This window comes from Camellia sinensis, chromosome 11 (genome assembly GCF_055761805.1).
Source record: "Camellia sinensis isolate YWXY chromosome 11, ASM5576180v1, whole genome shotgun sequence".
Classification (NCBI taxonomy): Eukaryota; Viridiplantae; Streptophyta; class Magnoliopsida; order Ericales; family Theaceae; genus Camellia; species Camellia sinensis.
In genome coordinates this window covers 78433515-78449381 of record NC_138971.1, presented here as the reverse complement: position 1 = coordinate 78449381, position 15867 = coordinate 78433515, and the positions used below count along the sequence as shown (strand labels likewise).

Below are 15867 nucleotides of genomic sequence, written 5' to 3'. Positions count from 1 at the left end.
CTGATAATTTACTGAAAATTTACAGAGTAATTTACTTAGAATTTACTAAATAATTTCCTAAGAATTTACTTGGAATTTACTCAGTAATTTTCTGGGAATTTACGGAGAATTTACTTGCAATTTACTATGAATTTGCACAGAATTTACTAAGTAAATTACTGAGAATTTACTTGAAGTTTACTAAGAATTTACATAGTATTTTACTGAGAATTTACTGGGAATTTCCTGAGAATTTACTGATAATTTACTGAGTAATTTACAGAGAATTTACTGGGAATTTACTGAGTAATTTACTGAGAATGTACTGATAATTTACTGAGTAATTTACTGATAATTTATTGAGTAAGTTACTGAGTACTTTAATTAGAATTTACTGAATAATTTATTGAGAATTTACTAGGAATTTACTAAGTAATTTACTAAAGAATTTATTTAGAATTTATTTGGAATTTACTGATAATTTTCTGAGTAAATTACTGAGAATTTATTGGGTATTTACTAATTGATTTACAAAGTAATTAATTGAAAATTTACTAAGTAATTTACTAAAAATTTACTGAGAATATATTAAGTAATTTGTTGAGAATTTGCTAAGTAATTTACTGATAATTTTCTGTGAATTTACTTAATAATTTATTAAAAATTTACTAAGAATTTAATGAGAATTTATAGGGAATTTTTTGAGTGATTTATTTAGTAATATATTGAGAATTTATAGAGAAATTTACTAAGAATTTATAAGGAATGTACTGATTAATTTACTCTGAATTTACAAAGTATTTTACTGAGTAATTTTCTGGGAATTCACTGAGAATTTACTACGAATTTACTGAGAATTTACTGGGTAATTTAATGTGAATTTACTAGAATTTACTGAGTAATTTACTAAGTAATTTACTAGGATTTGTTTAGTAATTTATTGAGCAGTTTACTGAGTAATGTACTGAGAAATTTACTATGAATTTAATTGAAATTTAATGAGTAATTTACTAAGAATTTACTGGGAATTTATTGAGGAATTTACTGAGAATTTACCGAGAATTTACTGAGTAATTTTCTGAGAATTTACAGGGAATTTTCTAAGAATTTACTGGGAATCTAATAATTAATTTACCGAGAATTTTCTAAGTAATTTCCTAAGTACTTTACAGGGAATATACTGAGAATTTCCTAGGAATTTACTGAGTAATTTACTGAGAATTGACAAAGTAATTTTCTGAGAATTTACAGGGAATTTACTTAGTAATTTATCGAGAATTTAATGAAAATTTGCTGGGAATTAACTGAGTAATTTGCGGACAATTTACTAAGTAATTTACTGAGAATTTATTGGAAATTTACTCTAAATTTATTGAGTAATTTACAAAGAATTTATTGAGTAATTTACGGTAAATTTACTGGGAATTGATTAGGAATTTACTGAGTAATTTACTGAGAATTTATTTGGAATTTACTGAGTAATTTGTAGAGAATTTACTGAGTAATTTACTACATAATGTACTGAGTAATTTACAGAGAATTTACTAAAAATTTACTTAGTAAAATACTGAGTAATTTACTCAGAATTTACTGGGAATTTACTGATAATTTACTAAGTAATTTACTAGGAATTTACTTAGTAATTTACAGAGTAATGTACAGAGTAATTTATTGAGAATATATTGAGTAATTTCTTGAGTAATTTACTAGGAATTAATCCAAAATTTACCGAGTAATTTGCTGAGAATTTACGGGAAATTTACTACGTAATTTACTACGTAATGTACTGAGTAATTTATTGAGTAATTTGCCAAGAATTTATTGAGAATTTTCAAGAAATTTAATGAGTAATTTACTAAGATTTTATTGAATAATTTCTTGAGAATATACTTTGTATTTTACTGAGTAATTTACAAAGTAATGTACTGAGTAATTTATTGAGAATTTGGTGAGTAATTTACAGAGTAATTTACTACGAATTTACTGAGTAATTTTCTGAGAATTTATTGGGAATTTACTGAGTAATTTACTACGTAATGTACAGAGTAATTTACTGAGAATTTAATGAAAATATACTTAGTAATTTACAGAGAATTTAGTTAGTAATTTACTGAGAATTTATTGGAAATTTACTGAGTAATTTACTGCGTAATGTACTGAGAATTAAATGAAAATTTACTTAGTAATATTATTAGTAATTTGCAAAGAATTTAGTGAGTAATTTACTGGAAATTTACTCAGTAATTTAATGAGAATTTACTGAGTAATTTGCTGAGAATTTACTGAGTAATGTACTAAGAATTTATCGAGTAATTTATTGTGAATTTGGTGGGAATTTACTGAGTAATTTATTGAGAATATACTGAGTTATTTACAGACAATTTACTGAGCAATTTGCTGAGAATTTTTTGGGAATTTACTGGGAATATAATGGGAATTTACTGAGAATTTACTAGGAATTTATTGAATAATTTACCGAGAATTTTTTGAGTAATTTACTAGGAATTAACTGAAAATTTATAGGAAATTTTTTGAGAATTTACTGACTAATTTACAGAGTAATTTACTGGTAATTTATAGAGAAGTTACTGAGTAATTTATTGAGAATTTACTAGAAAATTACTGGGATTTTACTGACTAATTTATTGAGAGTTTACTTAGTAATTTACTGAGAATTTTGTAGGTAAATTACTAAGAAGTTACTGAGAATTTACTGAATAATTTACTGAGTAATTTACTGAGAATTTATAGGGAATTTACTGAGTAATTTATGAAGAATTTACTGAGTAATATACGGAGAATTTACAAAACAACTTACTGAGTAATTTTCTGAGAATTACTTGAAATTTACAGAGTAATTTGCTGAGTAATGTACTATAAATTTACTAGGTAATTTACTGAGTAATTACTGAATTATTTGCTGAGAATTTATTAAGTAATTTACTAGTACTTTACTGAGTAATTTGCTGAGAATTTACCGAGTAATTTACTGAGAATTTACTTGGAATTTACTGAGTAATGTATTGACAATTTACTTAGTAATATACTGTGTAATTTTTAGACAATTTACTGGGAATTAACAGGGAGTTTACTGAGAATTTACTGAGTAATTTACTTAGAATTTTCAGAGTGATTTACTTATAATTTACTTGAAATTTACTGAGTAATTTATTGAGTAACGTACTGACAATTTACTTAGTAATATACTGTGTAATTTTTAGAGAATTGACTGGGAATTGACTGGGAATTAATAGGGAGTTTATTGAAAATTTATTGAGAATTTACAGGGTAATTTACTTTGAATTTTTTGAGTAATTTACTGAGAATTTATTTGAAATTTACTGAGTAATTTACCGAGTAATGTGCTGACAATTTACTTAGTAATATACTGTGTAATTTTCAAACAATTTACTGAGTAATTGACTAAGAATTTATAGGGAGTTTATTGAGAATTTACTGGGAATTTAATGAGTAATTTACTTAGAACTTTCAGAGTAATTTACTGATAATTTACGGGGAATTTATTGGGTAATTTACTGTGTAGTTTAATGAGAATTTACCGGGAATTAACTAACTAATTTACTGAGAACTTACTGGGTAATATACTAAGAATTTACTTGAATTTGCTGAATAATTTATGAAGAACTTACTAAATAATTTACGAAAACTTTATTGAGAATTGACTGGGAATTTACTGAGTAATTTACTAAGAATTTATTGGGAATTTGCAGAGTAATTTATTGAGCAATGTACTGACAATTTACTTAGTAATATACTGTGTAATTTTTACACAGTTTGTTAGGAATTCACTGGGAATTAACATGGAGTTTACTGAAAACTTACTGAGTAATTTACGTAGAATTTTCCGAGTAATTTACTGAGAATTTTCTTGGAATTTACTGAGTAATTTACTGAGTAATGTACCGACAATTTACATAGTAATATGCTGTGCAATTTTCAGACAATTTACGGGGAATTAACTGGGAATTTGCTAAGTAATTTACTGAGAATTTACTGGGAATTTACGGAGAAATTTGCGGAGAATTTACTGAGTAATTTACTTAGAATTTAGGAGGAATTTACTGAGTAATTTGTTGAGAATTTATTGAGTAATTTACTCGAAATTTACTAAGTAATGTACTGAGAATTTACTGAGCAACTTAGTGAGAATTTACTGAGTAATTTTCTAAGAATTTACTAAGAATTTACTGAGAATTTATTGAAAATTTAGTGGGAATTTATTGAGTAACTTGCTGAGAATTTACTAAGAATTTCCTTCAAATTTACAAAGTAATTTACTGAGAAATGTACTAAGAATTTACAGGGAATTTATTGAGTAATTTAGTGAAAATTTGCTGAGTAAATCACTCAGAATTTACGGAGAATTTACTGAGTAATTTTTTAAGAATTTACTAGTAATTTACTGAGTAATTTACAAGGAATTTACTGAGTTATTTACTGAGAACTTACTGGTAATTTACTGAGTAATTTACTTAGAATTTACAGAGAATTTACTTGGAACTTACCGAGAATTTACTGAGTAAATTACTGAGAATTTACTGAGTAAATTACCGAGTTACTGAGAATTTACTTCGTAATTTATTGAGAATTTATAGTGTAATTTACTTCACAATTTACTGAGTAATTTAATTAGAATTTGTTGGGAATTTACTTAGTAATTTATTGAGAATTTACTCAGAATTTACTGGGAACAACAATGCTACGGACCCCCAGTACGGACGACCCCCAGTGCCACCCCTAGTGACGTGGCAGCGTGTGATTGACCGAAATCCAAAAAAAAAAAACAATTTTTACACCAATCAAGGACGACCCCTAGCACCCCCAGCTGGGGGTCTAAGTCATTTTTCTACTGAGAATTTATTGAGTAATTTACTCGGAATTTAGTGAATAATTTACTCAGTAATTTGCTGAGTAATTTTTAAAAATTTAATGGGAATTTGATGAGTAATTTTCCGAGAAATTACTGAGTAATTTACTAAGAATTTACTGAGAATTTATAGGAAATTTACAAAGAATTTACTGAGTAATTTAATGAGTAATTTATGAAGAATTTACTGAGTAATTTACTAAGAATTTATTGGGAATTTACTGAGGATTTACTGAGGAATTTACTAAGATTGACGTGTCATGCTTAATGGTTTAATCCCTTAGGGGGTTCATTACCAATGGTATGATGTCTTTTTCATGCCCAAGACAACTCTTGGTTTGAGCCCTCTTTCCATTAGAGGACTTAAACTCACCATTTGGACTTAATTCATTAAAGAATGGTTGGTAATCTAAAATGATGTAATAAAATTGAGGCTAAAAAGGTGCAAGATAATAAAAAGTATTGTGTTCAATCAGATGTTAATTGAACACATGGAACTTGGGCCATTTCATACTTACTAGTGATGAAATGATTCAAGTTTCCAAGGTCACCATTTCCCTTGATCTTCCATGATAGGGAGGTGGCTTTGAGAGTCTCATTTCATTGCATTTATTGAACTTGCACGCCTTCGTTCACAAGCCATCATGCAATGAAATTGCTTGAGTTGGCGGTTTATGGCTTAAGCTCACCACTCCTTTGATTTGTTTATGAAAATGAGGGGTGAGTTGTGCAGACAACCCTTGAGAAAACCCTGTGCATGCTTTATTTGTCCTCTATTGCAGCAAGGTGAACTGGGTAGCAGTGGCCGACAGGGCACTTTCCACGGCTGGCAGGTGGCCGGTAGACCACTTTTGATGGTCAGCCAACTATCACTGGTGGCCTGCAACCCTCATCACTGGTCGGTCTGCCACTGATGCAAAATTCAACAGTGTGTTTGTGAGGCAAAACAGAGTTATTCTGGAAGTGGGCAACAGTGTTAGTGTTCTATTATACAACAGAGGCTCTCCGGAAGCAAAACAGTGGCTTTTTCGGGTGGAAAGCAAGCACGTGCATGAGCATGCCTCGCATTCCAAGCTTGTTTAAAGTTTAAATATTTAGGTTAAATATTTGTTGTAATTAATTAGTTATAGCTAGTTAATTTTGTAAAGTGTTGTAATTTGATTATCTAGAATGGTGAGTTAATTGATTCAGTTTGTAATAATTAGTTAAGTAGTTTAGCTAATTTCATTTGGTTTTGTAATAATTAGCTTAGCTTAGTTAGTTAGCTAGTTAGTTCATTCGGATTCTCCTTTGTGAGAGCGCAATGTAATAATGTGTATGTCTTCCAACCCTACGTCTTTCTCCATTTTATTTACTAGCTTATAATGGTTAGTTTAGCAGCATCACGTTTTGTTTAGCATACTTCATGTTTGCATCAATTTGTATTGCATGCACCGAGGCTCGGTTCATCATTCTAACTTGCATTGTTAGTTTAAAATACTACTTTGAATACGTGCTTAGACCGCATGTTATTTAATTGATTCATATGTCGTATTAGTAGCCGAGCCTATTAGTTGCATTTTTGTATACGTTGCATTAGTTATATTGCATAGTTAAGAATCAAGCATTTTTTTTTCTAACTCATTTCTTTTTTGGCTTGAAGTACTAAGTGAGCCTTTACTCGCTTTAGCATAATTGCATGAGTGTGATTGTTGCCATGTTTAGCATGCTTGCCATGAGGCTAATTGCTTGAGTGCTATAATTGTTTGAATGCTTGTGGATGAAGGTTTGTTGTTTGAATTGGAATAATCTGAGTAGTGTTCATATGCGATCACTTTTTCAAGTGGTACATATTTCGAAACAATTTTTCAAAACAAACATGGCTCGAAATGTTCCAACTCTTGCAATTTATTCTATACTTGTGTGTGTGCGCATCACATAGTAATGCTAGCATAATAAATCGGAATAAGAGCATATAATGTACATAAGATTCATATCATGATTAGTATAGGCCGATCATTGATTGGGCAAGCGAGGGTGCTCAAATTCATTCATGACCTTCCCCTCTCGTACACAAGTTCCTGAGCCGAAACAATCTTGGTGATGACAGACACGTGGATTTTGGCACTAGTCATAGGTTTCCTAAATTTCTCAAAAAATATTTAGGTGGTGACTCTGTAGCTGGCAAAGTAGTCCATTTTTGACATTTTGATTCAAAATCGATTTTCCAAAAGATTTGCCGAATTTGGAACAATTTCATATTGCACTTGTGAGATTAGATTCAAAACCGTGGGAGTCTGAATTGTAGGGCTTATTTCAACTTCCAAAAGGGGGCGCAAAAAAGTCCAGCTACGCCTATATGTATGTAGGTGGTCAATGTGGAGATCAACCGTAGAGTCAGCTTGAGGATTTACCTTTTGTGAACCTGTGATGTCACGCCTCTAAGATGGGGCTTTTGTATTTTCTTTGTTAAGTTTTTGTTTTTGTAAAGTTGAGTTTTGGATGTTTGAACCTAATGTATGAAAGTTTATCTTTGTACTTATTATATATGTTCTCTGTATGGGCTCAATGATATGAATGAGAGTTTGTCTTTATCATTTATGCACTGCTCAATGGACTTTAATTATTGTATTTCTGCTTCCGCTTTCGGCCCCATTATATGTAATATTTTGTATTCTATTTGAAGCTGCAGGTAATCTTATGATTACTGGCAGGTTAGGATCCAAACCTCTAGGGATGGGTTTAGGTCATGACACTATTGCTCAAAACTTTATCAATTTAACAAATTTGAAATTAAAAACTCCATGCATGTAAGATTTTCAAATTATTTTCTTCTTTTTCAAATTATGAACTTGACTCATAATTTCATAAAGTAAAACCTTGAAAACTTTAGAAATCAATGATGCATGTTCAATTTATTTCCCAAATTCAATAAAGATGATAGAATTCATGCTCAAAATGATGGGAACACTACATATTTATGCATGCATGTATGTCTAACTTAATTTTTATCATCTTTAACCTAATTTCTTGTGTTTAATCTCAAATTCTCCATGAATTCATTAGCTAACTAAATTAATTACAAGAATTTAGGGATTAAACTCTTACCTAGAGTCTTGAATTTAGTTTGTTCTAGAAAAATCTTGATCTTCTCTTCTTAATTCTTCAATTCTCTAGCTTCTCTCTCTCTCTAGAAAGAAAGCTCACTTTCTCTCTAAACTCCTCCAGCACAAATATGATTAGAAACTCTCCTAATCTCCTCTCTTGTGTTATATGTATATATATATATATATATTAGATTATCTTAAACACTTAATTTAACATTAAGCTAATTAATCAAGACATAAAGCTAATTAAATAAATCTTAATTTTACTAAACTGAATCAAATTTTAATTAAATTTTCCAAAAGGCTTTAAATATTTTATCAAACTAATTAAACTAGCCAATTTTGGTTTATGAACTCGTCTAGACTTTCAATTTCTGATTTAGAACATAAATCCTAATAGATACTTCACAAATCAGACAGATACCTACAAATTAAACACAAAACCCATAATTCAAATTCAAATTCCACATAGTTAAATTAATGTAATTAAGATATGCATGGTATGGTTATCACAATGGAGACCTAAAACAAACATCTTTTCCACATTTGCTGGCTCACAATATCACAGGTCTAGTGGATATCCAAAAACATTTCCCACATTTGCCTTGCATCAAGCACAAGACAAGGCAATTGTGCACCTTGACTCCCCGCATAGGTACAACTCATTTCCCAAATCCTGACTCTATTAACCAGATTAATAAGCTATTTACCCCTTTCCAACGTTTCCACACTTTCCAAATCATAACCATTTTTCATTTCAAAAAACCATGTCAGTGATAATGTAATGCATGAGTTTGTAAATGTTCCGATTTAACTAGAGTTGAATTCATTTCTACAAGAAATAGCGATAAAACTCTTAATTAAGAAGAACTCAATTTCATTAACCTCAACACATTCTGTGTTCAACATCAATTCAAACAAGGTTTTGAACATCACACCAATTCAACATGTTTACATACATAAACATCATAACAAACTCAATTTTTATGTTACAACACTCAATTGTACCAAAACCCTCTTTCAAAACAATTTACAAAACTAGGGTTTTAAAGAAAATTTAGGGTTTTCATTCTCTTTTCTCATAAACTTTCAAATCACCAAATATGATCTCGTTTTTATGTAAATAAACACAAAACTTTGTAAAATCTTGAGTAAAAACACCATCATCAAGCTATAACATCTTTTACATCAAGAACTTCTACTCATACATCATTATAATTAAAAAAAAAAACCACATATTTGCATCAACCATATATGTACTAAGTTAAAAGTATTCCTACCTCAAGAAAAAAGGAGAATGAGAAAAAACCAAAGAGGTGATTTCGACAATAATGCGATCCAATCAGTACAAAATGTCAATCTTTTCATGCTTTATGCTTTTGCTTGAGGAACCAGGGGTAGATTTTGGGAAAAAGAAGATGAAATCTAGGCTTGAAAGCTTAGTGTTTTTGGAAATAGAGGAAAGTAAGAGAGAGAAGGGGGACAAAAAGTGAAAAGTTTGGATGAAAAAGTGACTTTTAAGTGACTGATCTTCAATAAACTGCTAGAGTGGTTACTCTTGTGCTCGAGCAGAGAATGAAGGCTCCCAGTATCTCAAGTCGTGTGAGGGGCAGATCACTCAAGCAGTAATTCCCACACTCGGATGAAATGCACAAGCTCTCAAAATCTCAATCTACAGAGCAAAGTACTGGATGACATAAAAGACCACTCGAACGAACCTGATTTTTCAGCATTGTTACAAGCCCTTTGTGGGGACTACTTGAATTTGCACGTGCAACCTAGCCTGTTCCATCGTCTTTTCAACACTTTGACACGTCGGGCCTCATTTCGTACAATCGGGACCTGAAATCAAGTTGAATAAGATTGAAATTTGACTTAAAAGTGCATAATTAAAGGAAAGAAATTGAATATAGACTAGCACACTTGAAGTAGACCTAAATAGCGTAGCATTGCATCGCCTTGAACCATATTTCATTTAATGGTTTGCATTTTGTACTAGTATGGGTTATGGTTTGTTATACATTGAAATATTTCATTATGAGTGGATATTATATGTTTTCATATCAAATGTATACAGATGGAACCCTGGGATTAGTCCTAAGTACTAGGAGACCCTAATATGCTAATAGCCTAGTGTTTTAGATCTGCTTCACCACCTGCGGGTGGATAGTCCAATCGGTGTATGGACCGGTTATAACTTTGTTTTGTTTCATATGCCTCTATTAGATGTGTATTATCATGCGTTAGAATGTTCAAAACTTTTGCTAAAAACAGGACATGCTTTGATTAAAGCTTTTGATAAGATACGATCCATTTTGATTGAAGATCTTGAAAAAACATGTTTTGAACTGTATAAAATCTTTATTTCCATAAGCTACTATTTTGTAAAATTGTTGATATTTGATGGGCCATTTTACAAATAAAAAATAAATATTAAAAACCAACTAGAAACTACTACTCCAAAGAATCGTTTGTAAGACCAAGCATTACTCCAACGAGCATAAAGAAATTTAGTGTACACTAATTTTAGATTAATTCCTAGACTAATTAAACAAAAATTATTCAGATGATGATAACTAAATAAATTAAAAACTAAAAATAAACAAAGCAATATAAAATTAAGGTTAGGTATGGAAGTGTGTCATAAGGTTATTAACTCTACCACAAATCTCCTAATTAGGGTTTATTAATTTACATTATAAAAAATCACTATTATAATGATATTGATGTATTATGGCTACAGGCTCCAATAGTATCTTCAAGAAAATTCATGCATTTGAATCACGGGCCTGAATCATCATCGATTGACACAAAGCGTCTATGCGATACTATGGTCATAGGCACACCTTATCTTCCGTAGATATGACTCATCAAACGATTTCAATATATGTAAAATAAAAAAAAATACCATTGTATAAGTATGTATTTAAAATCAAAAAACTTATATTCATATGAATTTGAATAAACTAAAAAATTATAAATGTTATACTATCATTATCATAATAAATCAAATCCATGAAGAAAATACACAACCCTAGCTACTTGATGGGGTTTTCATCAAACCTTAAGATGGAGAGTCTATCACTCATGGCAGAGGAACCCAAAGCTTGGGTTGAATCTCTATGAAGTTTGGATCTCCTTCTCTTTCTTTTCTATTGTGCCTTCTCAATACTTGAGCCCCCTCCCCCCCCTCCCTTCCCCCCTTTTCCAAAAATCCTCCTCTCAAAAGAAACGACAATAGTTTTTTATGTGCTAAAAACAATCCTCAAAATAATAAAATTCATAACAAGTTATACTTGAGCACGTTACGTCTATGCTCCAGCACACAGAGGCATAATCTTTTTCTCTTCAGTAACTCAAGTGTTCGAGCACTCAGACTTTGTGCTTGTGCACAAGAACTCACAATTGTTCACTCTTTCAAACTTCCAAAACTTCATCTCCTTGACTTGATTTAGGCTTCAATGTATGTTCTATTGAGCCTCCAAAAACTGTAAAGTAATAAACATTTTAGTATCATAAGCTCAAATGCCTACAAAGAGCAAAAATACATTACAATATGTCAAGTAACTAAAATTGAATGCTTAACAAATGCACTCTTGTGTCACGACCCTAACTCGCCCTTGGAGGTTAGAGCGGTGATTGGCCGGTAATCATAGATCACATACGACCTAACCTAACAAATCACAAATATTTAATATAATGGGGCCTAAAAACAAACAACAATCTAGTCCATTGAGCAACGCATAAATGATATGGATAAAACATACAACCATTGCATTAGAAGAACTTGGATAATTATACTAAGTACAAGGTGCAAACATCGATACATTAGTTCATAGTACGAAAAGTTGACTTTTACAAAAGCAAAAGCAAAGCCTCGATTCGAAGGTGCATCATCGATGGCTTCTGAAAGGGGGTGAACTCCAAAGAAAAACTCTATGGCTAATCCTCACGTTGCACACCTACATATATATAGGGAAAAGGGGTGAGCTAAGGCCCAATGAGTAACACCAAGGTAAATGTCATGACACAAACCCGCCCCCTAAAGGTCTAGGTCATGACCGACCAGTAATCATAGATTACCTATGACCTCAAAGACAAAATCAAATTACATAGTTATAAGTGGGGCTTAGAGAAAGCAATAACAATAAATAAACAAGTCCATTAAGTAGTGCTTATATTATAATCTTCATAAGAAACTTTAAACCCATTCCATAGTAATATTCACGACAAACTTAAACTTTGACTTTAACATCATACATATAACATGTTCTTCAAAAAACAAAAACGAAACGACTAAACAAAAAGGGTTGACAAAAGCTTGTCTTTGCTAGAGACCAAGTAACGCCCCATCACGGAGGCACTTCTTGATTAGCTTCTCAAAACAGATGGACTCTTGAAAGCAACTCTAAGCTTGACAATCGACATGCTTACCTACATATACATATATATATATATATATATATAAGGGAGAGGGGTGCACTAGAGCCTAGTGAGTAATACCAAAATAAAGAGGTTAACGAATGAAGTCCACAATATAAAACATGGCTTACATTTCCAAATGAATCATCTACCTAATTTAAACAGAGCATTTGCCATATCGACATCCATTATCAAAACATCATATGTGGTACATTCAATTGAATAATGAAGGGGCCAAAAGACCTAAATCAAAGGGACCATCAAGGTCTAGTAAAGGGACCATCAAGGTCTAAATGAAGGCACCATAAAGGTCTAACGAAGGGACCACTCGAATCTAACATTAGAGATCTTTGTAAATTCAATAATTGAAAGGTCATGGTATTGTGTCCCCCAAGCAAGGGCCTCACTAAAGGATGCCACAAATACATTTAAAAAAGACATTCATTCATTCATATAAAAATATGATTTCAAAATGTCATTCATATAATAATTTTCAAACACATTTCGAACATATTTTTATCTAGACATTACTCACAGTGGGCTTGAACAAATGTTTGGCTTCTGTAGACACCCCATTATTGACCGCCCTTAAGACTTGGGCGTTACTGATGGTTTACTTGGTGGAGAAAGGTGTGCAGGGCAAAGGTTCAAATTCGTCAGCAATGAGAGAGTCAAATCCCAACTTCATACCCCTTTTGGACCAAAACAATCTTGATTAAAAAATTTTTGATCTTAAAATCCTCTCTTTCAAAATGTTTTGAAAATAAAATTCCTACGATGTTCCGACGCTCACATTTCGGTAAATATTGCGCTTTTCGGTAAACCGAGCAAGGACAAGTTGGAGATGAATGAAAGAGAGATGAAATATTTGAAAAATCTTTCAAAACACTTTGTTTAGGGGTTTGGAGTTGAAGAAAAGAGGAAAGGAGAGGAGAAAACTAGTTTGGGAGAAATTCGGCATGAATCCGGGGAAGAGAGACTTGAGCAGCCCTCGTTGAATTGGGCTTAATCATTTGAATACTTGAATTTTAGCTATGAGGCCACCACCATTGGAAAGCTTACTTCCGGGGCTTCATTTTTCACTAAAGAATCTCCTAGAGCCAAGTCCGGGCGTGGGAGATATGATTGGTTGAAGTTGGGTATCATCCCGGTTGGATCGAATCTGCGCGGCTTCACCAAAATGGGCATAACTTTTTCCACAGGAGGAATTTTAATGCAAGATTTGCGCCATTGGAAGCTAACTTCTAGGGCTTTAATTTGGACACCAACCGGCCAATTTTTGACCTTGGCAGCCACATATCGGCCATCCATTTAGCCGACCGGCCAGAACAAATAGCAGGCCGGCCATTTTTTGTGCCGACCGGCCATTTGTTTGGCCGATGACCTCCTTTCATGGCCGATATGACCCTTTTGCATCCCTCAAGCATGGTGCATGCCAGCTGGGATGCACAAACCCATCCCCCCATACGCATAGGTGGTTGTTTTGAGCCATTGACCCCTTTTTTTTGCACCCTTTGCTCAAGGCTTCTTGAGGAAGCCTTGACCTCTTATCTTGGCTTCCTCAAGAAGCTTACCAGCTGTCCTAGCTTCCTCAAGAAGCCTTGACTCCTTTGCCCCTTTCACTTAGCTTCCTTGAGAAGCTTAGAGCCATTTCCATTGCCTATTTAAGGGCCTCTCCTCCTCCATTGTTAAAGGTTGATGGGTTGAACAAAAAAACCAGACCTATACATATATATCTGATATATATCCCCCTCTCTCTCTATATCTCCCTCTCTCTCTCTCCTCATTTGGGTGTGTTAGAGGGCTCTAAAGTGTGAGGTTCTTGGCCCTTTACACTACACCTCCAAGCCTACTACCTCCACCATCCATTCAAACACCTTGAGGCTGATTTTCAGAGGCTAGGAGCTCATTTTCTGGACCAAAGAGCTGCTGTCACCTTTTGGCTACAAGGGTAACACACTTTTCCCTCTTTGTTCCCCATTTTTGCACACACTTTTAGCCTGTCTTGCTTTCTGTTTTGAGCTTAGTGTATAACTGAAAAAAGTCTTATTTTTAGCTCCTTTTCAAGTTTGTTTAAGAACACCTTTGTGTTTGGGGTTGTCTACCCCCTCTTAGGCCTTCTTTGGCCTCATTTTTATCCATTTTTTGTGAGCTCTGAGACCACCTTGTTTAGGTCTCCTCACCATTGAAATTTTAAGGGATTTCAGTGGTGAGGAGGGTGTCTTAAGGTCCTAAGAAGGAGAGGGCCATCCCCTCTCCTTATTGTCTTCATTACTTGCATTTTTGGCCTTACAAAGGGGCCTATGTTTGCACACATCTTGAGCTCGGTTCAGGCATTTTTCAGTGGGTTTTAGGACCCTCAGAACTCATTTTCAGAGTTGGTTTGGTCTTGCTAAATGTCTATCTTGCATGTGCTTAATAACTCCTTGCATGGCCCTCTAAAGTAACTCATCATTTTTGCATGCCATGGTTGCATATCAGTGGTTATTTAGGCCTATTTTCACATGTTTTATTCACTGATTTTTGATGGTTTGGTGAGATTCCATGTGCGTCATATACTTGCCATACAACCCATGTTTGCTAGTCAAAGTTGCATGCTATTTTAGTCCATCTTGCTAACATCTTTTGGCCATGCTTTGAACTGGAAATATGCATGTTTTGGGACTGTCTTGACTCTGTCTTCATGCTTCATGATCAAATAATGCACGCTTTGTATAGCTGTAAGCCATCATATGTGCCTAGTTTTGAGTTTCGGGGCTCATCTCATGCATCGGGTGCCATATTTCCATGATTCGGGACTATTTTGTATCATATTTCAGTGCTGAAATTTGCATGTTTACATACCATATTCCATGCCTTGCCATGCTTTGGTAGAGTGGCATTTGATGCCTTAGGTTCGATCCTCGATTTGCGTGCATGCATGCATCCATTTCGAGTGTCTCATTTTCATCTAATGGCCACTGATTTCGGCATTCTTGCGAGCTATCCATGTTAGTTTAAGTCCATCATCGCATGTTGTTGCATGCCATGTTTGCTTACATGTTTAGGTTGCGCGCCTAGTATACATTGCTCATTTGCATGTTCATGTTGCATACTTAGCCTCCATGCCTAGGTTGCATTTCATTGAGCATGCATCCCTTGCCTCTTGATCAATCATGATAGGGGTTGGGGCCCTTTGATGTGTTTTGTGCTTGCATTTCATTTGATATCGAAGTTGCAAAACTTGGCCTCTTAGGCCATCATGCATAATTGATGGCCCGAGGGTCGAGGGTCATGCTCCCTTGAGTCCCTTGCATGATAGGGAGTGTGCCCGCACACACATTTGCTTGAAATTCCATGCCATACACTGTCTGTCCTTGTTTCTATCAAAAACCAATTTCTGCAGGGAGTTTTTGCCGATCGGCACTGTAGAGTGCCGACCGGCCATGGATTGGTGGCCGATAATATGAAACCCCAGCCGATGGATAAGTCCCGTGGCCGGTGGGTATTCCC

At 33.4% G+C, this 15867-nt stretch overlaps 1 protein-coding gene across 1 annotated transcript in view; it reads right to left on the bottom strand.

Moving 5' to 3' along the window:
• Positions 1 to 9350: 9350 nt before the first annotated feature.
• The window catches only part of LOC114265849 (cytochrome P450 CYP749A22), a 52578-nt gene continuing 46061 nt past the window's right edge, over positions 9351 to 15867 (bottom strand). The window contains exon 5 of the mRNA XM_082894176.1: positions 9351 to 9795. Coding sequence (XP_082750302.1) covers positions 9709 to 9795 — 87 coding nt within the window. The 3' untranslated portion in view covers positions 9351 to 9708. The remainder of the gene's footprint in view (positions 9796 to 15867) is intronic.